Genomic DNA, 25698 nt, shown 5'->3' on the forward strand with positions numbered 1-25698 from the left:
GTTGCTCTTATTGTCCTCAGTGCCCGGGGCTTCCCTGTGGTTTGGGTTCAGATCCAGCTCCAGTGAATCACTGATTAATTCAGCCCATAGAAGCTGCAAACACCGCAGCAGCTCTCTGCTCCCAGACCCGGTGAGAGAGAGACCCAACCGCCTGGTCAGGTCGGCACTCCTGAGGCTTCAGAGCAGAAGAGACCACCAACACTGCTCACCCCTGCCCACATCCCTGGCCCAAGAGGAAACTGTATAAGGCCTCTGGGCTCCCGTGAGGGAGGGCCCAGGAGCGGCAGGACCCCTGCCTGAGACACCGCCGGAACCTGAAAGAAACAGACCAGATAAACAGTTCTCTGCACCCAAATCCCGTGGGAGGGAGAGCTAAACCTTCAGAGAGGCAGACAAGCCTGGGAAACCAGAAGAGACTGCTCCCTGCACACACATCTCGGACGCCAGAGGAAAAAACCAAAGACCATCTGGAACCCTGGTGCACTGAAGCTCCCGGAAGGGGCGGCACAGGTCTTCCTGGTTGCTGCCGCTGCAGAGAGCCCGTGGGCAGCACCCCACGAGCGAACTTGAGCCTCAGGACCACAGGTAAGACCAAATTTTCTGCTGCAAGAAAGCTGCCTGGTGAACTCAAGACACAGGCCCACAGAACAGCTGAAAGACCTGTAGAGAGGAAAAACTACACGCCCGAAAGCAGAACACTCTGTCCCCATAACTGACTGAAAGAGAGGAAAACAGGTCTACAGCACTCCTGACACACAGGCTTATAGGACAGTCTAGCCACTGTCAGAAATAGCAGAACAAAGTAACACTAGAGATAATCTGATGGCGAAAGGCAAGCGCAGGAACACAAGCAACAGAAACCAAGACTACATGGCATCATCGGAGCCCAATTCTCCCACCAAAGCAAACACGGAAGATCCAAACACACCAGAAAAGCAAGATCTAGTTTCAAAATCATATTTGATCATGATGCTGGAGGACTTCAAGAAAGACATGAAGAACTCCCTTAGAGAACAAGTAGAAGCCTACAGAGAGGAATCGCAAAAATGCCTGAAAGAATCGCAAAAATCCCTGAAAGAATTCCAGGAAAACATAAATAAACAAGTAGAAGCCCATAGAGAGGAGACACAAAAATCCCTGAAAGAATTCCAGGAAAACACAATCAAACAGTTGAAGGAATTAAAAATGGAAATAAAAGCAATCAAGAAAGAACACATGGAAACAACCCTGGATATAGAAAACCAAAAGAAGAGACAAGGAGCTGTAGATACGAGCTTCACCAACAGAATACAAGAGATGGAAGAGAGAATCTCAGGAGCAGAAGATTCCATAGAAATCATTGACTCAACTGTCAAAGATAATGTAAAGCGGAAAAAGCTACTGGTCCAAAACATACAGGAAATCCAGGACTCAATGAGAAGATCAAACCTAAGGATAATAGGCATAGAAGAGAGTGAAGAATCCCAGCTCAAAGGACCAGTAAATATCTTCAACAAAATCATAGAAGAAAACTTCCCTAACCTAAAAAAAGAGATATCCATAGACATACAAGAAGCCTACAGAACTCCAAATAGATTGGACCAGAAAAGAAACACCTCCCGTCACATAATTGTCAAAACACCAAATGCACAAAATAAAGAAAGAATATTAAAAGCAGTAAGGGAAAAAGGTCAAGTAACATATAAAGTGAGACCTATCAGAATCACACCAGACTTCTCGCCAGAAACTATGAAGGCCAGAAGATCCTGGACTGATGTCATACAGACCCTAAGAGAACACAAATGCCAGCCCAGGTTACTGTATCCAGCAAAACTCTCAATTAACATTGATGGAGAAACCAAGATATTCCATGACAAAACCAAATTTACAAATATCTTTCTACAAATCCAGCACTACAAAGGATAATAAATGGTAAAGCCCAACATAAGGAGGCAAGCTATACCCTAGAAGAAGCAAGAAACTAATCGTCTTGGCAACAAAACAAAGAGAATGAAAGCACACAAACATAACCTCACATCCAAATATGAATATAAAGGGAAACAATAATCACTATTCCTTAATATCTCTCAATATCAATGGCCTCAACTCCCCAATAAAAAGACATAGATTAACAAACTGGATACGCAACGAGGACCCTGCATTCTGCTGCCTACAGGAAACACAACTCAGAGACAAAGACAGACACTACCTCAGAGTGAAAGGCTGGAAAACAACTTTCCAAGCAAATGGTCAGAAGAAGCAAGCTGGAGTAGCCATTCTAATATCAAATAAAATCAATTTCCAACTAAAAGTCATCAAAAAAGATAAGGAAGGACACTTCATATTCATCAAAGGAAAAATCAACCAAGATAAACTCTCAATCCTAAATATCTATGCCCCAAATACAAGGGCACCTACATACGTAAAAGAAACCTTACTAAAGCTCAAAACACACATTGCACCTCACACAATAATAGTGGGAGATTTCAACACACCACTCTCATCAATGGACAGATCATGGAAACAGAAATTAAACAGTGATGTCGACAGACTAAGAGAAGTCATGAGCCAAATGGACTTAACGGATATTTATAGAACATTCTATCCTAAAGCAAAAGGATATACCTTCTTCTCAGCTCCTCATGGTACTTTCTCCAAAATTGACCATATAATTGGTCAAAAAACGGGCCTCAACAGGTACAGAAAGATAGAAATAATCCCATGCGTGCTATCGGACCACCACGGCCTAAAACTGGTCTTCAATAACAATAAGGGAAGAATGCCCACATATACGTGGAAATTGAACAATGCTCTACTCAATGATAACCTGGTCAAGGAAGAAATAAAGAAAGAAATTAAAAACTTTTTAGAATTTAATGAAAATGAAAGTACAACATACCCAAACTTATGGGACACAATGAAAGCTGTGCTATGAGGAAAACTCATAGCGCTGAGTGCCTGCAGAAAGAAACAGGAAAGAGCATATGTCAGCAGCTTGACAGCACACCTAAAAGCTCTAGAACAAAAAGAAGCAAATACACCCAGGAGGAGTAGAAGGCAGGAAATAATCAAACTCAGAGCTGAAATCAACCAAGTAGAAACAAAAAGGACCATAGAAAGAATCAACAGAACCAAAAGTTGGTTCTTTGAGAAAATCAACAAGATAGATAAACCCTTAGCCAGACTAATGAGAGGACACAGAGAGTGCGTCCAAATTAACAAAATCAGAAATGAAAAGGGAGACATAACTACAGATTCAGAGGAAATTCAAAAAATCATCAGATCTTACTATAAAAACCTATATTCAACAAAATTTGAAAATCTTCAGGAAATGGACAATTTCCTAGACAGATACCAGGTATCGAAGTTAAATCAGGAACAGATAAACCAGTTAAACAACCCCATAACTCCTAAGGAAATAGAAGCAGTCATTAAAGGTCTCCCAACCAAAAAGAGCCCAGGTCCAGACGGGTTTAGTGCAGAATTCTATCAAACCTTCATAGAAGACCTCATACCAATATTATCCAAACTATTCCACAAAATTGAAACAGATGGAGCCCTACCGAATTCCTTCTACGAAGCCACAATTACTCTTATACCTAAACCACACAAAGACACAACAAAGAAAGAGAACTTCAGACCAATTTCCCTTATGAATATCGACGCAAAAATACTCAATAAAATTCTCGCAAACCGAATTCAAGAGCACATCAAAACAATCATCCACCATGATCAAGTAGGCTTCACCCCAGGCATGCAGGGATGGTTTAATATATGGAAAACCATCAACGTGATCCATCATATAAACAAACTGAAAGAACAGAACCACATGATCATTTCATTAGATGCTGAGAAAGCATTTGACAAAATTCAACCCCCTTTCATGATAAAAGTCCTGGAAAGAATAGGAATTCAAGGCCCATACCTAAACATAGTAAAAGCCATATACAGCAAACCAGTTGCTAACATTAAACTAAATGGAGAGAAACTTGAAGCAATCCCACTAAAATCAGGGACTAGACAAGGCTGCCCACTCTCTCCCTACTTATTCAATATAGTTCTTGAAGTTCTAGCCAGAGCAATCAGACAACAAAAGGAGATCAAGGGGATACAGATCGGAAAAGAAGAGGTCAAAATATCACTATTTGCAGATGACATGATAGTATATTTAAGTGATCCCAAAAGTTCCACCAGAGAACTACTAAAGCTGATAAACAACTTCAGCAAAGTGGCTGGATATAAAATTAACTCAAATAAATCAGTTGCCTTCCTCTATACAAAAGAGAAACAAGCCGAGAAAGAAATTAGGGAAACGACACCCTTCATAATAGACCCAAATAATATAAAGTACCTCGGTGTGACTTTAACCAAGCAAGTAAAAGATCTGTACAATAAGAACTTCAAGACACTGAGGAAAGAAATTGAAGAAGACCTCAGAAGATGGAAAGATCTCCCATGCTCATGGATTGGCAGGATTAATATAGTAAAAATGGCCATTTTACCAAAAGCGACCTACAGATTCAATGCAATCCCCATCAAAATACCAATCCAATTCTTCAAAGAGTTAGACAGAACAATTTGCAAATTCATCTGGAATAACAAAAAACCCAGGATAGCTAAAGCTATCCTCAACAATAAAAGGACTTCAGGGGGAATCACTATCCCTGAACTCAAGCAGTATTACAGAGCAATAGTGATAAAAAACTGCATGGTATTGGTACAGAGACAGACAGATACACCAATGGAATAGAATTGAAGACCCAGAAATGAACCCACACACCTATGGTCACTTGATTTTTGACAAAGGAGCCAAAACCATCCAATGGAAAAAAGATAGCATTTTCAGCAAATGGTGCTGGTTCAACTGGAGGGCAACATGTAGAAGAATGCAGATCGATCCATGCTTATCACCCTGTACAAAGCTTAAGTCCAAGTGGATCAAGGACCTCCACATCAAACCAGACACACTCAAACTAATAGAAGAAAAACTAGGGAAGCATCTGGAACACATGGGCACTGGAAAAAATTTCCTGAACAAAACACCAATGGCTTATGCTCTAAGATCAAGAATCGACAAATGGGATCTCATAAAACTGCAAAGCTTCTGTAAGGCAAAGGACACTGTGGTTAGGACAAAACGGCAACCAACAGATTGGGAAAAGATCTTTACCAATCCTACAACAGATAGAGGCCTTATATCCAAAATATACAAAGAACTCAAGAAGTTAGACCGCAGGGAAACAAATAACCCTATTAAAAAATGGGGTTCAGAGCTAAACAAAGAATTCACAGCTGAGGAATGCCGAATGGCTGAGAAACACCTAAAGAAATGTTCAACATCTTTAGTCATAAGGGAAATGCAAATCAAAACAACCCTGAGATTTCACCTCACACCAGTGAGAATGGCTAAGATCAAAAACTCAGGTGACAGCAGATGCTGGCGAGGATGTGGAGAAAGAGGAACACTCCTCCATTGTTGGTGGGATTGCAGACTGGTAAAACCATTCTGGAAATCAGTCTGGAGGTTCCTCAGAAAATTGGACATTGAACTGCCTTAGGATCCAGCTATACCTCTCTTGGGCATATACCCAAAAGATGCCTCAACATATAAAAGAGACACGTGCTCCACTATGTTCATCGCAGCCTTATTTATAATAGCCAGAAGCTGGAAAGAACCCAGATGCCCTTCAACAGAGGAATGGATACAGAAAATGTGGTACATCTACACAATGGAATATTACTCAGCTATGAAAAACAACGAGTTTATGAAATTCGTAGGCAAATGGTTGGAACTGGAAAATATCATCCTGAGTGAGCTAACCCAATCACAGAAAGACATACATGGTATGCACTCATTGATAAGTGGCTATTAGCCCAAATGCTTGAATTACCCTAGATCCCTAGAACAAACGAAACTCAAGACGGATGATCAAAATGTGAATGCTTCACTCCTTCTTTAAATGAGGAAAAAGAATACCCTTGGCAGGGAAGGGAGAGGCAAAGATTAAAACAGAGACTGAAGGAACACCCATTCAGATCCTGCCCCACATGTGGCCCATACATATACAGCCACCTAATTAGACAAGATGGATGAAGCAAAGAAGTGCAGACCGACAGGAGCCGGATGTAGATCTCTCCTGAGAGACACAGCCAGAATACAGCAAATACAGAGGCGAATGCCAGCAGCAAACCACTGAACTGAGAATAGGTCCCCTATTGAAGGAATCAGAGAAAGAACTGGAAGAGCTTGAAGGGGCTCGAGACCCCAAAAGTACAACAATGCCAAGCAACCAGAGCTTCCAGGGACTAAGCCACTACCTAAAGACTATACATGGACTGACCCTGGACTCTGACCCCATAGGTAGCAATGAATATCCTAGTAAGAGCACCAGTGGAAGGGGAAGCCCTGGGTCCTGCTAAGACTGAACCCCCAGTGAACTATACTATGGGGGGAGGGCGGCAATGGGGGGAGGGTTGGGAGGGGAACACCCATAAGGAAGGGGAGGGGGGAGGGGGATGTTTGCCCGGAAACCGGGAAAGGGAATAACACTCGAAATGTATATAAGAAATACTCAAGTTAATAAAAAAAAAAAAAAAAAGAAGAAGCTGCAAACACCATGGGGCACAGGGTAGACCAGGAATGAGGGGCAACCAAGCAATCCAGGACCCTGTGGGGATCAGGGAAGCCAATAATCCCGGTCACCTCCCTGGCAGGCTGCAAGGCCAGGAGCTCTGTGCGCCCTGACAGAGGTAGATGGGACCCTGACTCCCACAAAACGCTCCTTCAGACCTATGACATCATCAGCTTTGAGAAAGTCGTCCTCATTAAGGACTTTCCGCACAGCTTGCACTGCCATCTAACTCTGTCTTCCAGGGGTGATCCTCTTCAGGAATATTGACATGTCTTCTATGAATGGTTAATATTCTGATAATTTGTTTCATAAACATTGCTCAGCATAGTATCTGTCTCCAAAAGAAGTCATTCAGCAATTATCCCAGGACAGGGAAGCAAAGTCCTCCTTCTCTTCCTCCTCCTCCTACCCCTCCTCCTCCTTCTCCTCCTCCTTCTTCTCCTCCTATTCCACTTCTCCTATTCCTTCTCGTCCAGATTTTTCTCCTCCTCCTCCTGCTCTGCCTCCTCCTCCTCCTCCTCCTCTTCCTCTTCTCCTCTTCCTCCTTCTGCTACTGCTAATGCTGCTGGTGCTATTGCTGTTACTCCTGTTGGTGCTGTAGCTTCTGCTGGTGTCTTTTCATTGGCCATGTGTCTGAAATCACCACCTGTTTATACACAGGTTATGACAGAATTTCAAGATGGCACTGTGAAAGAAAAAAAGAATTTATTCTAAGCAAAAAAAAATATGAGGTAGAATACTTAGATAACCATTTGGAGCTTTGATTGCTTTATTATTTTATTACTTCTTCTCTTCTACTTCTCACTTAAGATTTTTGAAAGAAATCATTTAGAAATGTTACCAATCAGTAGGCCTTAGGAACAAAAAAAATCAGTATGCAAAAAACTATGCATGCATCCAGGATTCTGACCATCAACAATAACCCACAAACAGGTTGTTGATACTTATTCAATGACAAACCTTGTTATTAATTTTAAGGCTTAATGGAATGGGACGTCACATTTGAAAAGATAAGACTCTGTTCTGCAGCACTTGGAATTGATGCCCACATGTGCTAGGACCAGTAGCCCATGGAAGAGTCCAAGATCCCATGAACCTCTAGTCCTCACCCTGTGGGAGCTATTGGCCTAAGGGGGGGATGGAGTCCATCTGAAGGGATGGGTCAACAAGACAATTCTGTAGAGTGGGGAACTCATCAATCCTATTGGGTCCCTGCTGGGAAGAGGAGAAATCAAGAAGAGGCAGGAGGCTTGGTGTTGGGGAAACCTCATAAAGAACTTAGAGAAGATACAAGGTAAGAATTGTGGGGAAAATGGAAACCAGAGACAAGAGGAAGGAGGAGCATAGAGCAAACTGGAAAGGACAAAGCACAAAGGTACCTGGGCTATGCCTGCTGCTTGTTCTCTGGACTCTCCCTGTGGCTCATTTCTCGGGTGAGATGCTGTTCTGCCCCAGGCGAGGTTTCTTTCTCCTTGGCAAGCAGCAACAAAGATTAATCAGGGCATTTGCTATATTCATGGTCCACACCTTAAAACCTCTGTGCCGGACCCTGCTGGAGATGGGCTTATCCTCTAATGGGGCTCTGTGGGAGAGTAGATTATCTTCTTTTATTTCCTTGTTGCTACTCTTCTCACTGAAGAGGCTTGTTGTTTGAATGCATGGGACACTCATGGCACATTTGTGATAGTGGTAGTGCCCTGAGAGGACCAGGCACAGTTGACCTTCTTCCTCCTTTTGGATGAGCCTTCTGGCCATACTGAGATACTTGACCGTGGGAGAATGACACCTGCAAGGTGCCAAGGACTGGCAGGCTTCCACTCCTCTTTCTTTGTAATCTAAAAGCACCTGCAGGATTAAGGCTAGGAAATGGGGCTGCAATGGGACGCACTTGCTGTGCCTGGGCTGTGCAGCCATACCCCGGGAGGGCCTGCTGTTGTAGGAAGTAATAAGTTGCCATTTCCTCATTATATTTTCTTTTTATTAGGGAGTATTTTATTACAGAGGCTTTAAATCCCATGCATTTCATCGCACCCAAAATTTCAGGGTCTGGCCTGAGGGGAAGCAGTTCTTCACAACGACCTGTGAACCCCTTCCCGTGTTCTTTGAACCAGGCGTGTTTCATCACCTGGCTGGCTGTTGGTCTATACATTGGATTTACTGTTAGTAATTGACTAAGAAGGTTCTTCAGTTCTTCTGAAACCCCACAGGGGGCAGGATACACGCCTGCAACAACTTGTATTTGTAATTCTTGGATGATCACAGAATCAAATGGGAGCTTTCCCACTACCATATAATACAAGACCACTCCTATTGTCCACATGTCATTCTTCATCCCGTCGTACAGAAGTCCAAGGAAGAGTTCCGGGGAACCAAAAGAGTACGCACCGCAGTGCTGGTTTAGCATATGTCCAGGTTGTGTTTCGGTGCTAAGGCGAAAGTCGATGACTTTGAACTTTTTGTTTTTATCGATCATTATATTGTCCACTTTCAGGTCTCGGTGAACAATCCCCTTTCCATGGCAGTAGCTCACTGCTGACAATCTCTGTTCAAATATTTGCCGGGCCTCATCCTCCTCTATGTGCCCTGACTCTCTGATGTACTGGTGGAGTTGTTGGCCTTCCACCAGCTCCATTATGAGGTATATTCTAGTTTTGTTTTCAATGACTTGTAAGAGAGAAACAATGTTGGGGTGGTTGATCTTTCTCATTATGTTTGCTTCTGTCATGGCTGGCCGGAACCACTGCTTGTTCTTTCGGAGAACTTTGACCGCCACTGGGGTTCCTGTGAGCTGGTGGTGGGCCAGGAGGACCTTGGCATGGCTTCCTTTTCCAATAGTCTTCAGTACTTTATATTGGGAATGAAAGGTTCCCTCCTGAGAGATACTGGGATCGGGCCTAGGAGGGGCTAACTCCTTCTCAATCTCTGTAGGCATTTTATCAGTACTAATGCTACCTAAAAATAACAAAAAAAATGGAATCAAATAATGAAAAAGATGGAGCAATTCAGGAACTAAAATTACACATGTGGAACCTAAAAGAAACAAACAAAACAAAAAGAAAAAAAATAAAAATAAAGAAAAGACTAGACTAGAAAAATAGAATAAAATTATGAAAAGGGGGAAAATATGAAGAATCATAAGTAAAAGCCACCCAAATAACCAACCCCAAAAGAGAAAGCCAAGAGCACACACATACTAAATGCAATGATGAAAATAAAAATCGTCATACTACAATAGGATTGGGCAGCCAAATCAATACTGTGAATGGATGTAGTTTGAAGAAAAAGGTCAGATGAAAGAAACGAGAGGAGAAACAATTAGTATAAGACAAAACAAAGAAATGTAAAAAGCCACCACTTAAGGGAAACTCCATTGAATTTCAGGACCTAGTGATCCACAAAAATCCACAACTCTCCAGAGCAAAATACTGAAAATTAAAATTAACCAACCACAAGGAATAAGGCTGTTAAATATCAGTGAACAGTAAACCTTAAACAAAGGCCGAAGAGTCAAAGTGTCACAAAGGGCAAATTTGTATAAAGACTAAGCCAATGATTGCTTGTACTCAATAGAGAAACAGGAATAATGTAAAAGGATGAAACCGCAGGACATTGAAAATGGAGATAGAGTGAATCATCCGACTGCACAAATGTATATGATCAAAGCAATAATATAGCATGTGAGAACATAAAAACCACCACCAAAAAATGAAACCAGCAATCCATAAGAAAGAAAGAAAGAAAGAAAGAAAGAAAGAAAGAAAGAAAGAAAGAAAGATCAAAACCACAATAAGGAAATAGCCAGTGGTCTTGAGAATATATGGCCTAATTCTATCTCTTAAACACAGAAAAAAAAAATCAAACCATAAATGAGCAGGCAGCCGTCTACGTAGGCCTTTAACCTGATATTATGGGGTTGGCATATCAAAATCCTGGGAGCCACTGGTCAGCCAACACAGGTACTTGGGCAGCTGCAGGTCAGTGAGAGATCCTGTCTTGAAAATGAGGTTGATGACCTACCTTAGGAACAGGAGCCCGGGCTGACTTCTGGCCTCTACACTCTCTTGCACTGAGGTGAAGGTAATATAGATACAAGAAGGGGCAAAAGGGGATGGGAACATGTGTACACACACACACACACACACACACACACACACACACACACACATAGGCACACACAGAAGCACACACAGAAATACACAAAAGTGTACTTATACTCACACAGACAAACTCTTACAAACACCCAGATTCACACAAAACCCAATCACATATGAACAGGTACACACATACTTACACACAAGCACACCAATAAAAACGCACATCACAGACACACACAAACATACACACAGGGACACACACATGCACAAGAAAACGTACACACATACAAACACATACACACAAACAAACCTGTAAACTCACACACTCCTACATATACTGACAAACACGGGCGAAAGTGTACACACAGTCACACACAAGCAAATCTGTCAACACACATCATCCTACACACATAGACACATACACATATACACAGTACAGTAAAATCCGATACAACCACACACAGCTCACTAGATACAACCAAGTCGCAGAGGGCTCCACTCCACACCTCCTCTCAAAGCACCCAAAGAAATCCAGGCCTGGCTACAGCTTAACATCTGTTGGCTGGACCTCCTCACAGTCGCTCCTCATGAGGTCACAATAGGACCTGTCATGACATGGTTGGGAAGCGCTTCAAGGCTCTGGCTTCTGTGGGCTATGGAGAGACTTTAGGCTTTTAGAAATCAAAGCCTGTAAGATGTTTACCTCTCCTCAGTTCTCTGTTTTGAATATTTGCTGTGCCTCCTGCTTTAAAGTCCTCATGTCTATGCTCGCTGTGTCACTTTTTCTTTGAATTCTGAATGATTAGCCTCAAACTGATGGTACAGATTTTAAAAAATGAAAAAGACAAAGCTGTGTTTCTAAACTGACCCATCAAGATGACACTGTTCTCATAAATCCTCAGAAAGGCTCTAGGTTATCATCAGACACCTGAGACAAAGCTGCAGGGATAGGCAGAGCACTTGCCTCCCAAGGGTGAGGACTTGAGTTTGAATCCCCAAAACCCCCATCAATGTTGGATGCATCAGCAAAGCCCACAAGCTCAGCATCTGTGGAGTGGGGAGGGGTTGGGGCTTGAAGACAGGTGGTCTGACATGCAGGCGTGAGGACCTGTCAGAGGATGGCCTCTGACAGGACATGGGGTAGTGGTATGCATGGACACCTAGGCACATAAGGGGGTATGCATACACATGCAGACACTTCCTCTCACACAGAGGTTGGCATGATGTATAGAAAACCAAGTCCATCCTGAGTGTAGGGCTCACTTTAAATATTAAGGTCCAGTGATGGAACAGGCGTGTATGAGGACAAGGAGCTCTGTGCAACTTGGGACCAGAAGGAACAGAGTGGCTGTGCTGACACAGTTGAAATAAATTCTCAATCACAGTCTGTGACAGCCAGGCCACAGGACCCAGGCAGCTGTGTTATTTGTGAGCAGCCAGTGCAGCCAGAAGCTAACTATTGAGCACTGACTGGCCCAAGCCCAGAAAGGGTCTCTGTTTTTCAGAGTGCTGGGGGCAGAGCAGTGTGTAGCGCTTTCCTTCTGAAGACTCTTCTGGGGTTTTGAATCCCCTGGAGAGGACCCTCATGGCTGCAGACAACAGCCTGGGAGGAAAGATCCTCATCTGTGGAGTTCATTGAAAGACCTGAGAGCAGAAAAGGAAAGAAACAGCAAAATGTGCCACCTCTGCTCACTGTGGTTCAGCTTCTGCCTTTGCAGCTGAGCTCAGGTGCCCTGGAGTCCTCCCTAGCCTGAGTCAGTGATCTCAAGTTCAAGTCCCTACTTCCTGGTTTGTAGTATCAAACAAAGCACAGTTTCAGGCAAGAAAAGCTGTGAACACCATCTAGACATTGTTGTCTACATTTGAGGGGGACTGTTGAGCCCCAAAGGGAGCAAGGGTTACAAGGTCAGGTATTACAATAATGGCCAAGGTTGGAATCCAAGTCCCAATCTCCCTTTGCTCTGGGCAGAGGGTAGGCCTGGCAATTGGTTCTTGCTGTGTACATGGGGAGAATCAAAGGGACTTATGGGATCGCTGGCACAGACCGGCCCAAGCATGGCTTAGGGAGCCTCACACCAACTCAATATTTGATGTGTTCCCAGCTTTGTCTACCACCCTCAGCTGTGTGCCATTTTCCCTGCCTCGTGCAAGGGACTCTAAATATCTTCCTATAAAAGGCGATCAAGGAGGAGTTGCACAAGGAGAGGTGGCGCTCTGTGGGGAGGTTCACATGGGCTAACATATTAGAGGGCCACAGTCCCAGGACTGATACTGGGTGGACACTCTCCTCTGACATCCAACACAGAGATCTTTGACAGAGATCAAGAGAAGGCTTCTCTGAATAGCTGTGCAGAGCACCTCCGATTCATGGACTCAGGACTGACACCCATAGGATGCTTTTGAGGAGCCGATTGTGATTCAAGGGCTCATCTGCCTGGGTCCCTGTGCCTCTAGAGATGAGCCCAGGACTTGGCTGTGGATGGTTATGGGGTCAGATCAGAGGATGGGAGGGGGCTTGTCCTTGGCTCCTGGGAGTAGTGCAATTTTTCTTTCCGTGCTCCTGCTTTTTTTGATTTTCTTTCCCTTGGCATAAGGAGGGACTGGAAGAAGTCTGTCTATGGGGAGTGAGGCTGTCTGGGAAACTGCTCGCTATTCTACATTGTCAAGCAGCTGGGGGCTTGGGGTTGTTGGCAGGATAACCTCTGCACCATTCCAGTCTGCTTCTCTCCACTTTATCCATGCATCCCTGTCCCAGGGCTGGGAGACCTGGATACAAATGTCCCACCTGTAGCTTCCAGTCCAGGGATGGAGTCCCTCAGTGAATGGATTCCAGATGGTTCTGTGTAAAGCAGCATCGAACAGGGTAGTTACTGAACATGTAGGTACATGCAGGAGGATACTGCACTGCACCCACCCACATTTCATATAAAACCAATCCTCATGCTCAGGTACTAATTGGTTCTATTTACACCTTTCACCATTTTTGCTACTCACTGTACTGTGAATGGTGAATTTTTATTGTTTCACTTCTGCAAAGAGACAGAGTTTAGCATTGGAGACTCCCTATAGCCTGGCTGGAAGGGAGGCCTTAACACCCATGTGTCCTTCTAGGAAAAGGCTCTTTCATAGGATGCCTCCCTGAGTCCCAGGATGTGTGGAGGGCTCTGGGCCCTATCCAGGGTTGACCTCAGTATATTAACGGGAGCAGAGGCTTCTCTCTGATAGAACAGTACCACCCTCCTGCAAGATGTCTATGATGGTTTGTATATGCTTAGCTCAGGGAGTGGCAATATTAGGAGGCGTGGTCTTGTTAAAGTAGGTGTGTCACTGTGGGCATGGGCTTTAAAACCCTTTTCCTATCCACATGCAAGCCAATCTTCCCCAAGCAGCCTTCACATCAACATGTAGACCTCTCACTTACTCTGGCACCATGACTGCCTGGATGCTGCCATGCTCCCAGCTTGATGATACTGGTCTGAGTCTCTGAACCTGCAATCCTGTGTCCATTAATGTTGTCCTCATAAGAGCTGCATTGGTCATGGTGTGTCTGTTCTCAGCAGTAAACCCCTAACTGAGACAATGTCAATGTTCCCTGCTCCAGCTTCCTGGCTATAGAAGCTTCACACATGACCGGTATTCTCTTGGGATATGGGCCTAATAGGCTCTAGGCTGTCTTCTTGATCTGAGAGTGCTAGGACATCCTGCTCCTAAGGGCATTGTTACTGTTCCCATGCAATACTGTGAAAACAGCAGCAGGCTCTTGCTTTCTTACCCCCTGAACACAATGCTGCCTTTTCCAGGATTGGATCCAACAGCTCTCAGAACCTCCTCAGGAACTATGTGTTTCCCAAGGATTACCTGCACTTGCTTACACAGCCCTATCCTGTGTTCTGAAAACTTTTCAAAGTCCATTCTTCTGAGACTGGTGAGTTCAGGACAGTAGTCCCAAGTGTCTTGTCCTATGCTGACAGTTCATTCTCATGAGGCATCACTTACCCTTGACAGAGGATTTTTCCAAGGGGCATTGGATGTGCAGGAGAATTGTGTGTGCTGACTCCTGTCAGATCAGCACAGGATACCATCAAGGCCCCATTTGCTCTTGATTTTGGAACTCATGGTCTTGGCACTGTCTTGTTGTTATTTAGGTCCCTGTCAGTCCCTAATTGAATTTTAGCATGGGAACCCAGGGCAGCTGCCTTCAAAGATATTCCTAGTATGGACCACATCTTCACCGTGCCAGACGTAAAGCACAACAAAACACCAGGCAGGCAGAGAACCCTCAGGGGCTGGAACTGGCATGTTCAAACACTCTGGCTTGACCTTGGCCAGCACAGATTCAGAGCACAGCTTCTATGTAGGAAGATCTCCTTCCTCCTCTCAGAGTTTAGGACATCTAGAGTTAGGCTACGGTGCTGGCACACATGTGAGCAGGGTCAGCACTCTGGGCTTGTTCAGTGTCAAAGCCTGCCTGCCACCCCTGTGTCACAGTCACAGCAGCCCATCTCATGAGAATTCTAGGGGTGCTGATATCCTGGGTGACTACTCCATGTTCTGCTGCTAGTTTCTTTGCTTCCACATGGACAACTGAGAGAAGGGATTGATTAAGTGTAGGTGAGGAAGCCCTGCTAATATCTACTTGGTGTTACCAAAGACAATGGGTTCTGACTGGCAAGATCTTTGAATTAGATTTTGAAAAATGCCACCTCGGGACAGTTAGTAGGTACTCTCAGGAAGGTGCAGCATGGTGGGCACAATGGGACAGGATCCCTGAGGCTGGTGCAGTGGGACAGGGTCGTTGGGGCAGGTAAAACTGAGTAGGAAACGTGAGCCAGGAACAACAGGGCAGGGACCCAGGTTCAGTTACAACAGAGCAGGGATCCTGGGGGAGATGCAATGGGGCAGGAGTCCTGGGGAAGGGATCTTGTAGTAGTGGCCCTGTGGCATGTGCAACTGGCAGGGACCCTGGGGCAGGTGCACTGTGACGTGCACCCAAGCTGGAATGTTCAGACGGGTGTGTGTTTGCTTCATGCAGCTGCTGTCTGAAGTAGAGAACACTGGCAACTGCCCCAGAGGGGATTTTGGGAAGTCCTTCCAAGAATGCCTCAGCTCCTAACTGAGAAGCTATACATTCCACAGATGTGCCTTTATTGAGATGAGCAGATTCTAAGGGGGGCTGCCTTGAATGAACAGCCGAAGAAAGCAGAAATGAAGAACAAGCAATTGCAGCAGACATGTCCGAGGTGTTTAGCTCAGAAAAGTAGGACTGGAAGAAACTGATTAAGTCAAATCACTTCTCTGTCTATCTATCCATCCATCCATCCATCCATCCATTTCCCTGAGGGAAGTCAGCTTTTCTTTCTGAGAAGGTCAAAGCAGCGCTCCCTTGTGGTGACAATGAGGATTGCAGGCAGTGAGATAAGTGGGTATTTATTTATTTATTTATTTATTTATTTATTTATTTATTTATTTATTTATTTCATGATCTGCGATAGACTGCCACTTGTGGCCAGTCCCCATCTGCATCAGCTGTACCATAAACCCAGTCTCAGTGTGACACAGAAAAGGCCTAATTGGAAAGTATGTCCTCTCTCTAAGCGACACTGTATAATAACATACTCTGGACTGCAGGTCAGTCAAGGCCTGTGTTTAGGAGACTTGTGGACAGATGAATGTCTGTGAGTCTGGACTTAGACTCTGTGGAGGGCTCAGGTCACCTGACTGTCCTGAAGCTTCCCACTGTGATTTACTTCCCTCCTACAGAGCCAGACACCTGAGCAACTGCATTTCCTGGTTATCCCCTAATCCTCTTACACTGTGTAGTGTGTTCAATCTCAGGGAGGGCCTGGGAATCTGAGAGACACCACTGAGCCCCCTGGGCCTGGCTGACTCAACCTGAGGCTACTCTGTGTGTCTTCATTTTGCTCACCCTCCAGAGACCTCAAAAGTCCGCAGTGAGCTTGCTGAGAGGTCAGGAACCTCCATATTGGCCCAAGAGCAACTGTCCTCTTTTACAGGTTCATCCACAGAGCTTGTAATTCTGATTGGTGCAACAGTCAGGAAGAGTGAAAGATGTCATCTCCCAAGGACAAGTGCTGTGCTAGTGGACACTGAGGAACTTCAGGGATCAAACCTTTCCCCATTCTTCTCCAGCCTCTCTTGTTCTTCCTTGAGATGTTTCCTGAAGATCTAAAAGATCCAGGCAATCCATGACATGGGTTTGAACATAATCTCGACATTTTATTCATTGCCTGATAACTAAGACTAGGTAAAATTTATTTATTTATTTATTTATTTATTTATTTATTCATTCATTCATTCATTCATTCAATCATTCGTTATACATACGTACAGGGTAGCTGTATTTAGAAAGACGAGAGAGGGCATCAGATGTCATTAGAGACATTTGTGAGCCTCCATGTGTTTGCTGGGATTTGAACGCAGGACCTCTGGAAGAGCATTCAGTGCTCTTAGCCACTTATCAATCTTTCCATTTTCCAGGCTAACTTTTTTACTTCCAATAATTTCTTCTTTATTCAGGTTACATCCTGATCCCAGTCACTCTCCCTCTTCCCTTCCCAGTCCCACCTTACAAATCCTTTCTACCATAATGCTCTCCCTTCTCTTTGGACAAGGGGAGACACCCTGGGTACCACACCACCCCGGGACAACTAGTCCCAGGTGGACCGAGCACATTCTGCCCCACAGATTTACAATCAGGCAGTCCGGGTATGGGGAACAGTTCCAATGGCAGGCAACACAGACTGAGACAGTCCTGGATCTACTTGTCAGATGACCCACATGGAGACCAACTGCAGATAGCTAACCTGGCTCTGGGGTTGGTTGCACAGGCTCTAGCATACTCCATGGTCCAAGGTATCTGACGGTAGGGGACTTCTTGTAGTGTTTTAACCCAACCAGTTTGCTTGGCACTCTCCCCCCACTCTTCCACAAGACTTCCCGAGCTCCATCTGAGGATTGGCTGTGGCTTTCAGCTGCTGAGTGAAGCCTCTGGAGACAGGTGTGCTACTTTTCTGTCTGCAAGTAAATCAGAAAGAATATCATAAATAGCGTCAGAGGTTGTGTCTGTCACATGAGACAGATCTCACTTTGTGTCAGTCATTGATTGGTTGGTCCCTCAATATCTGCTTTACCTTTATCCCTGCACACTTATTGGCAAGACAGATTTCGAGTTGAAGATTTTGTGAATGTATTGATGTCTCCTTCCTCTTCTAGAAGTGTTTCTTGTTACAGGAGGTGGCCATTTCATTTTCATGCTCTGGTAAGCCTGCAAGGGAGGCTTTGTGTTGGGTCCAGTAGTTAAAAGCAAGACCTGGGAAGAGGAACTGCAGAGTTGTGATCTAGGACTTCCTGCAGCAGCCAGCTCTGGGTTTTTGGAGCCTAGGCAGGCTTTGCAGTCATAGAGCTCCATCCACTGCCCAAGTCCCATCCTGACACCTTCTCCATCTCTATTACAGACCATTGTAATTCTGGCATGGTCGCTCTGTTGGGCCCCATAGGCCATCCTACCCTGGAAGAACAGAGAGTTCAAGGACGGCCAAATTTCACTTAAGCAAACTTGTTCTCAGACTGTGTGGTTGCTCTGTCTTAGCTCTCATAACACACTTTCCTCTACGTTGCCTTAGGCTGTATCCTCCAAGCATCCCACCATACATCAGCTCCATATCCTGACGAACCTACCTTAGGGTCCCTGATAATTCCAGATACTTTAATGTTCTCCCAGGATGGACTGTGGGCTCTTGTGTGGCTCATATTGATCGTAGAAGTTCTTGGGAGCCTCCATGCCATGGCATAGGATGTCTCTGATGAACCTACCTCAGGAACATCTACATAGGCTTGTGGAGCAGAGTCAGAAGCAGCGGAGGAGATGTTGTCTGCTGCTCTTAATGTCCTCAGTGCCCAGGGCTTGCCTGTGGTGTGGTTGTGGTCCAGCTCCAGTTAATCACTGATATAAATTCAGCCCGTAGAAGCTGCGGACCCCATGGGGCACAGGGAGGACCATGATTGAGGGGGAACCAAGCAATCCAGGACCCTGTGGGGATCAGGGAATATTCCAGGTCCCCTCTCACGCAGGATGCAAGGCTAGGAGCTCTGTGTGCCCTGACACAGGGGCATGGGACCGTGACTCCCATGAAATGCTCCTTCATGCCTATTACATCATCAGCTTTGAGAAGGTCTTCCTCAGTAAGAACATTCCACACTGCTTGCCTCAGCCATCTGGCTCTCTTTTCCAGGGCTGCATGCCCTCAGGAACATTGACATGTCTTCTATGAAAATTAATATTCTGTTAAATCATTTTGATAAACAGTTCTCAGCATGATATCTGTGTCCAGAAGTAGTCATCAGCAATTCTCACGGGGACAGGGAATCAAAATCTTCCCCCTGCTGTTCATCCTCCTCTTTCTCCTCCTCTTCCTTCTCTTCCTCCTCCTCCTCTTCTTTCTCCTCCTCTCTTCCTCTTCCTCCTCCTCCTCCTACCCTCCTCGTTCTCCTCCTCCTGCTGCTGCTGTGCCTAATGCTGCTTCTGCTATTGTTGCTACTCCTGTTGCTGCTGTAGTTTCTGCTGGTGTCTTTTCCATTGCCATGTGTCTGAAATCACCTACTGTTTATACTGAGGACATGAAAGAATTTCCAGATGACACTGTGAAAGAGACAAGACAATTTATTCCAAGCAAAAAAGACAGTGAGGTAGAATTCTTAGCTTACCATTTGGGGCTTTGATTTGCCTTACTATATTATAACTTCTTTTTTCTACTTCTCAGTTGAGGTCTTTGAAAGAAACCATTTAGAACTACTACCTATAAAATTCAATAGATCACTAGGTCTTAGGAACAAAAAAAACCAGTATGCAAAACAATATGCATGCATGCAGGATTCTGACCATCAACTATAACCCACAAATTAGGTTGTTGATACTTATTCAATGAAAAACCTTGTTAATTAGTTTTGAGGCTTAATGGAATGGGATGTTATATTTGAAAACATAAGACTCTGTTCTGCAGCACTTGTGATGGATGACCACATGTGAAAAGATCAGTAGCCCCTGGAGGAGTCCATGAGCCCATGAACCTCTTGTCCTCACCTTGTGGGAGCTATTGGCCTAAGGGGGAGCTGGAGTCCATCTGAAGGGATGGGCCAACTAGAAAACTCTGTAGAGTGTGGAACTCATCAATCCTATTGGGTCCCTGCTGGGAAGAGGAGAAATCAAGAAGAGGGAGAAGGCTTGGTGTTGGGGAAACCTCATAAAGAACTTAGAGCAGATACAAGGTAAGAATTGTGGGGAAAATGGAAACCAGAGACAGAGGAAGGACCAGCGTAGAGCAAACTGAAAAGGACAAAGCACAAAGGTACCTGGGCTATGCCTGCTGCTTGTTCTCTGGACTCTCCCTGTGGCTCATTTCTGGGGGGAGATTCTGTTCTGCCCCAGGCGAGGTTTCTTTCTCCTTGGCATGCAGCAACACAGCTTTATCAGGGCATTTGCTATATTCCTGGTCCACCCCTTAAAACCTCTGTGCCGGACCCTGCTGGGGATGGGCTTATCCTCTAATGGGGCTCTGTGGGAGAGTGGGTTGTCTTCTTTGATTTCCTTATTGCTACTCTTCTCAGTGAAGATGCTTGTTGTTTGAATGCATGGGACACTCACGGCACATTTGTGATAGTGGTCCTGTGTAGGTGTCATCGGTAGAGGCCTGAGACGACCAGCCACAGTGGATCTTTTGCCTCCTTTTGGATGAGCATTCTGGCCATAGTGAGATACGTGACCATGGGAGGATGACACCCGCAAGGTGCCAAGGACTGGCAGGCTTCCACTCCTCTTTGGTTCTAATCTAAAAGCAGCAGCAGGATCAAGGCTAGGAAATGGGGCTACAACGGGACTCACTTGCTGTGCCTGGGCTGTGCAGCCATCCCCCTGGAGAGCCTGCTTTTGTAGAAAGAAATAAGTTGCCATTTCCTCATTATATTTTCTTTGTTTTAAAGAGTGTTTTACTACAGAGGCTTGGAATCCAATGCTTTTCATGGCATCCAAAATGGCCGGGTCTGGTGTGAGGGGAAGCATTTCTTCATAGGGACCTATCAATCCGTTCCAGTGTTCTTTGAACCAAGGGTGTTTCATCGCCTTTCTTGCTGTTGGTCTAAAGTTGGGATTTACCCTCAGTAATTTACTAAGGAGGTCCTCCAGTTCTTTTGAAACCCCACAGGGAGCAGGATATACCCCTGCCACTACTTGTCTCTGCAGTTCTTGGATGATCACTGAATCAAATGGGAGCTTTCCCACTACCATACAGTACAAGACCACTCCTATAATCCACATATCATTCTTCGGCCCGTCATACCGATGGCCAAGGAGGAGTTCAGGGGAACCAAAAGAGTACGTGCCGCAGTGGTGGTTTAGCATTTTTCCAGGTTGAAATTGGGTGCTAAGCCCAAAGTCGATGACTTTGACCTTTTTGTTTTTATCAATCATTATATTGTCCAGTTTGAGGTCTCGGTGAACAATCCCCTTTCCATGGCAGTAGCTCACTGCTGACAATATCTGTTCAAATATTTGCCGGGCCTCATCCTCCTCTATGTGCCCTGACTCTCTGATGTACTGGTAGAGTTCTTGGCCTTCCACCAGCTCCATTATGAGGTATATTCTCGTTTCCTTTTCAATAACTTGTATGAGAGACACTATGTTGGGGTGGTTGATCTTTCTCATTATGTTTGCTTCCATCATGGCTGGCTGGAACCACTGCTTGTCCTTTCGCAGAACTTTGACAGCCACCGGGGTTCCTGTGAGCCGGTGGTGGGCCAGGAGGACTTTGGCGTTGCCCCCTTGCCCAATTGTCCCCAATACTTGGTATTGGGAATGGAAGTTGCCCTCCTCAGAGATACTGGGCTCGGGTGTAGGGGTTGGTAACTCCTCCTCAGTCTCTGTAGGCATTTTATCAGTACTAATGCTACCTAAAAATAACAAAAATGGAATCAAATAATGAAAAAGATGGAGCAATATAGGAGCTAAAATTACACTTGTGGTACCTAAAAGAAACAAACAAAAGAAAAAGAAAACAAACAAACAAAGACAAAGTAAAAACTAGACTAGAAAAATAGAGCAAAATTATGAAAAAGTTAAGGGGAAAATATGAAGAGTCATAAGTAAAAGCCACCCAAATAACCAACCCCAAAAGAGAAAGCCAAGAGCACACACATACTAAATGCAATGATGAAAATAAAAATCGTCATACTACAATAGGATTGGGCGGCCAAAGATGGTCAATACTATGAATAGATGTTCATTGAAGAAAAAAAAACAAATGAAAGAAACGAGAGGAGAAAGAATTAGTATAAGACAAAACAAACAAATATAAAAAGCCAACACTTAAGAGAAAACTCCATTGAATTTCAGGACCTAGTGATCCACAAAAATCCACAACTCTCCAGAGCAAAATACTGAAAATTAAAATTAACCAACCACAAGGAATAAGGCAGTTAAATATCAGTGAATAGTAAACCTTAAACAAAGGCCAAAGAGTCAAGGTGTCACAAAGGGCAAATTTGTATCAAGTCTAAGCCAATGATTGCTTGTACTCAATAAATAGAGAAACAGGAATAATGTAAAAGGATGAAACCGCAGGACATTGAAAATGGAGATAGAGTTAATCATCCGACTGCAGAACCGTAAATAATCAAAGCAGTAATATAGCATGTGAGAACATAAAAACCACTAAAAAATGAAACCAGCAATCCATAATAAATAAATAAATAAATAAAACAAAAAACAAAACCCCAATAAGGAAATAGCCAGTGGCGTGGCAATATGTGACCTAATTCTTTCTCTTGAAGTCATCCAAAAATCAATCAATCAATCAAGAAATAGGCAGCCAGCCATCTACATAGGCCTTTAAACTGATATTATGGGGTTGGCATACCAAATGCCTGGGAGCGACTGGTCAGCCAGCCCAGATACTTGGGCAGCTGCAGGCCAGTGAGAGAGCCTGTCTTGAAAATAAGGTTGAGAACCTACCTCAGGAACAGCAGCCGGGGTGACTTCTGGCCTCTACACTCTCTTGCACTGAGGTGCAGGTAATATAGATACAAGGGGCAAAAGGGGATGGGCACGTGCACACACAGACACACACACACACACACACACACACACACACACACGCACACACACACACACACACACGGGCACTCACACAGGCACAGGCACACACACAGGCACACACACAGAAATACACAGAAGTGAACTTATACTCACACAAACTCTTACAAACACCCAGATTCACACAAAACACGCATACTTACACACAAGCAAACCTGGAAAAACACACGTCAGACACATACACACATACACACAGGGATACACATACGCACAAGAAGACATACACACATACAAACACATACACACATACAAACCTGTAAACTCACACACTCCTACATATACTGACAAACACACAGGCAAAAGTGTACACGCACTCACACACAGGCCAATCTGTCAACACACACTCTCTTACACACACTGATACATACACATATACACAGTACAGTAAAATTCGATACAACCACACACAGCTCACTAGATACAACCAAGTCGCAGAGGGCTCCACTCCACACCTCCTCTCAAAGCACTCAAAGAATTCCAGGCCTGGCAACAGCTTAATATGTGTTTGCTGGGCCGCCTCACAATCGCTCCTCATGAGGTCACAATAGGACCTGTCAAGACATGGTTGGGAAGGACTCTGAGACCGTGGCTTCTATGGGCTATGGAAAGACTTTAGGCTGTTAGAAATAAAACCCTGTAAGATGTTTAGCTGTCCATAGTTCTCTGTTTTGAATGTTTACTCTGCATCCTGCTTTAAAGTCCTCATGTCTACACTCAGGGTGTCACGTTATCTTTGAATTCTGAAGAATTAGCCTCAAACTGATGGTATAGTTTTCTTCTTTTAAAGACAAAGCTGTTTCTAAACTGACCCATCAAGAGGACACTGTTCTCATAAGTCCTCAGAAAGGCTCTAGGTTATCATCAAACACCTGAGACAAAGCTGCAGGACTAGGCAGAGACTTGAGTTTGACTCCCCCAAACGCCTAATGGATGCATCAGCAAAGCTCATAAGCTTTCTCTGTGGAGAAGTTAACATGGACCAACAGATTAGAGGGCCAGAGCCCCAACCCATGCTGGGTGGACACTCTCCTCTGACATCCAACACAGAGATCTTTGTACAGAGATCAGGAGAAGGCTTCTCTGAATAGCTGTGCAGAGCACCTCAGGCTCAGGGACTCAGGACTGACACCCATAGAATGCTGTAGAGGAACCCTTTGTGATTCAAGGGCTCATCTGCCTGGGTCCCTGAGCCTCTAGAGATGATCCCAGGACTGGGCTGTCTCTGCTTATGGGCTCAGATAGGGAGGTGCCAGGGGGTTTGCCCTTGGCTCCTGGGAGTAGAGCAGTTTTTCTTTCCCTGTCCCTGCTTTTTGAACTTTTCTTTCCTTGGGAAAATGGAAGGACTGGAAGAAGTCTGGCTATGGAGAGTGAGGCTGGCTGGGAAACTGCTCGCTGTTCTCCATTGTCATCCTGCTGGGGGTTTGGAGTTGTTGGCAGGTTAGCCTCTCCACCATTCCAATCTGCTTCTCTCCATTTAATCCATGCATCTCTGTCTCTTCGCTTCGTGACATGGTTGCACAAGTCCTACCTGTAGCTGCCACTCCAGGGCATAAGTCCCTCAGTGAGTGAATTCCAGATGGTTCTGTCTAGAGAGAAATTGTACAGGGTCGTTGCTCAGTATGTAGGTACATGGAAGAGGATACTGCACGGCACCCAAACACATTTCATATAACATCAATCCACATACTCTGGTACTCATCGGTTCTATTTACACCTTTCGCGATTACTGCTATTCACTGTACTGTGAAGTGTGAATTTTTATTATGTTTCACTTCTGCAAAGGAAGAGACAGTGTTTAGCACTGGAGATTCCAAAGGCCAAGCTGGAAGGGAGGCCTTGACACACAGGTGTGCTCCTGGGAAATAGCTCTTTCATAAAACGCCCCGTTGAATCCCATGATGTGTGGATTGCTCTATGCCCTATCTAGGGTTGACCTCAATGTGTGTGTTTGTGTGTGTGTGTGTGTGTATATATATATATATATATATATATATATTAACTTGAGTATTTTTTATATACATTTCCAGTATTCCCTTTCCCAGTTTCCGTGCAAACATCCCCTTCCCTCCTCCCCATCCTCCCCCCCTTGTCGCCCTCCTCCCAACAATCTAGTTCACTGGGGGTTCAGTCTTAGCAGGACCCAGGGCTTCCCCTTCCAATGGTGCTCTTACTAGGATATTCATTTTCCATGTTCCCTTCCCCAGCTTCCAGACTTTAGATGACTGGATGCCCTGACTGATTTTTACACAGGATAAAAGTCGGCTACATTTGTGTTTGATTATTAACAGTGCCTCTGGAACTAAACTCAGATCATCAGCTATTCCTTTCACCTCTGAACCATCTCAAAAGCTCACACTATATATTCTGTTCTGTCCTCAGTGTACCATGTATTGCTATAATCACCAGCATTGTTAAAGCAAGCCAAAGGAGATTTATAAAATCTTCAGATTTTGAAATTTACATTCACACATAGCTTGTGCTACACATCATTAATCCCCCTTTCATGAGAGAGAAGGTCTCTTTACTGTCCAAACCACCCTTGTGTACAGGGTGAGTTTTAGGACAGCTTCAGTTTGTGGTAACACTCTGTCTCAAATTAAGCACACAACAGCAACAACCCAACCACACTCACACAGAAACACATGCATGGAACACACACACACACACACACACACACACACACACAGAGCACTTTCCAGTTGCTACCCTTCCCATTCCTCAAGTGAGCATTCAGTGTAACTGTACTTTAATCTCACCTACCTCAGTCCTTCCAGTCTGTAGGCTTCTCTTAAACCCTCAGGAATTGGCAACTGATATCAGGCCGGTTTCT

General features: G+C 44.6%; 2 protein-coding genes across 2 annotated transcripts; both read right to left on the reverse strand.

The window, feature by feature from the left end:
* Nucleotides 1–7513: 7513 nt before the first annotated feature.
* Nucleotides 7514–11263, reverse strand: LOC134485082 (sperm motility kinase Y-like). Its single transcript, XM_063280882.1, has 2 exons — nucleotides 10629–11263; nucleotides 7514–9563 (listed from the first exon to the last, which is right to left on the reverse strand). Exon 2 carries the CDS (start codon nucleotides 9541–9543, stop codon nucleotides 8242–8244), a length of 1302 nt encoding a protein of 433 aa, XP_063136952.1. The 5' UTR covers nucleotides 9544–9563; nucleotides 10629–11263; the 3' UTR covers nucleotides 7514–8241.
* Nucleotides 11264–19177: 7914 nt separating this feature from the next.
* LOC134484880 (sperm motility kinase Y-like) lies at nucleotides 19178–23348 on the reverse strand. The gene is made up of 2 exons (XM_063280760.1): nucleotides 22728–23348; nucleotides 19178–21667 (listed from the first exon to the last, which is right to left on the reverse strand). Exon 2 carries the CDS (start codon nucleotides 21645–21647, stop codon nucleotides 20118–20120), a length of 1530 nt encoding a protein of 509 aa, XP_063136830.1. The 5' UTR covers nucleotides 21648–21667; nucleotides 22728–23348; the 3' UTR covers nucleotides 19178–20117.
* Between the last annotated feature and the right edge of the window lie 2350 nt (nucleotides 23349–25698).

The sequence above is a fragment of the Rattus norvegicus genome, chromosome 1 (assembly GCF_036323735.1).
Source record: "Rattus norvegicus strain BN/NHsdMcwi chromosome 1, GRCr8, whole genome shotgun sequence".
NCBI lineage: Eukaryota > Metazoa > Chordata > Mammalia > Rodentia > Muridae > Rattus > Rattus norvegicus.

Bases quoted from the DNA above. Each gene is read 5' to 3' on its own strand.
- LOC134485082 (XM_063280882.1), bottom strand. From the start codon at position 9,543: ATGCCTACAGAGATTGAGAAGGAGTTAGCCCCTCCTAGGCCCGATCCC.
- LOC134484880 (XM_063280760.1), bottom strand. From the start codon at position 21,647: ATGCCTACAGAGACTGAGGAGGAGTTACCAACCCCTACACCCGAGCCC.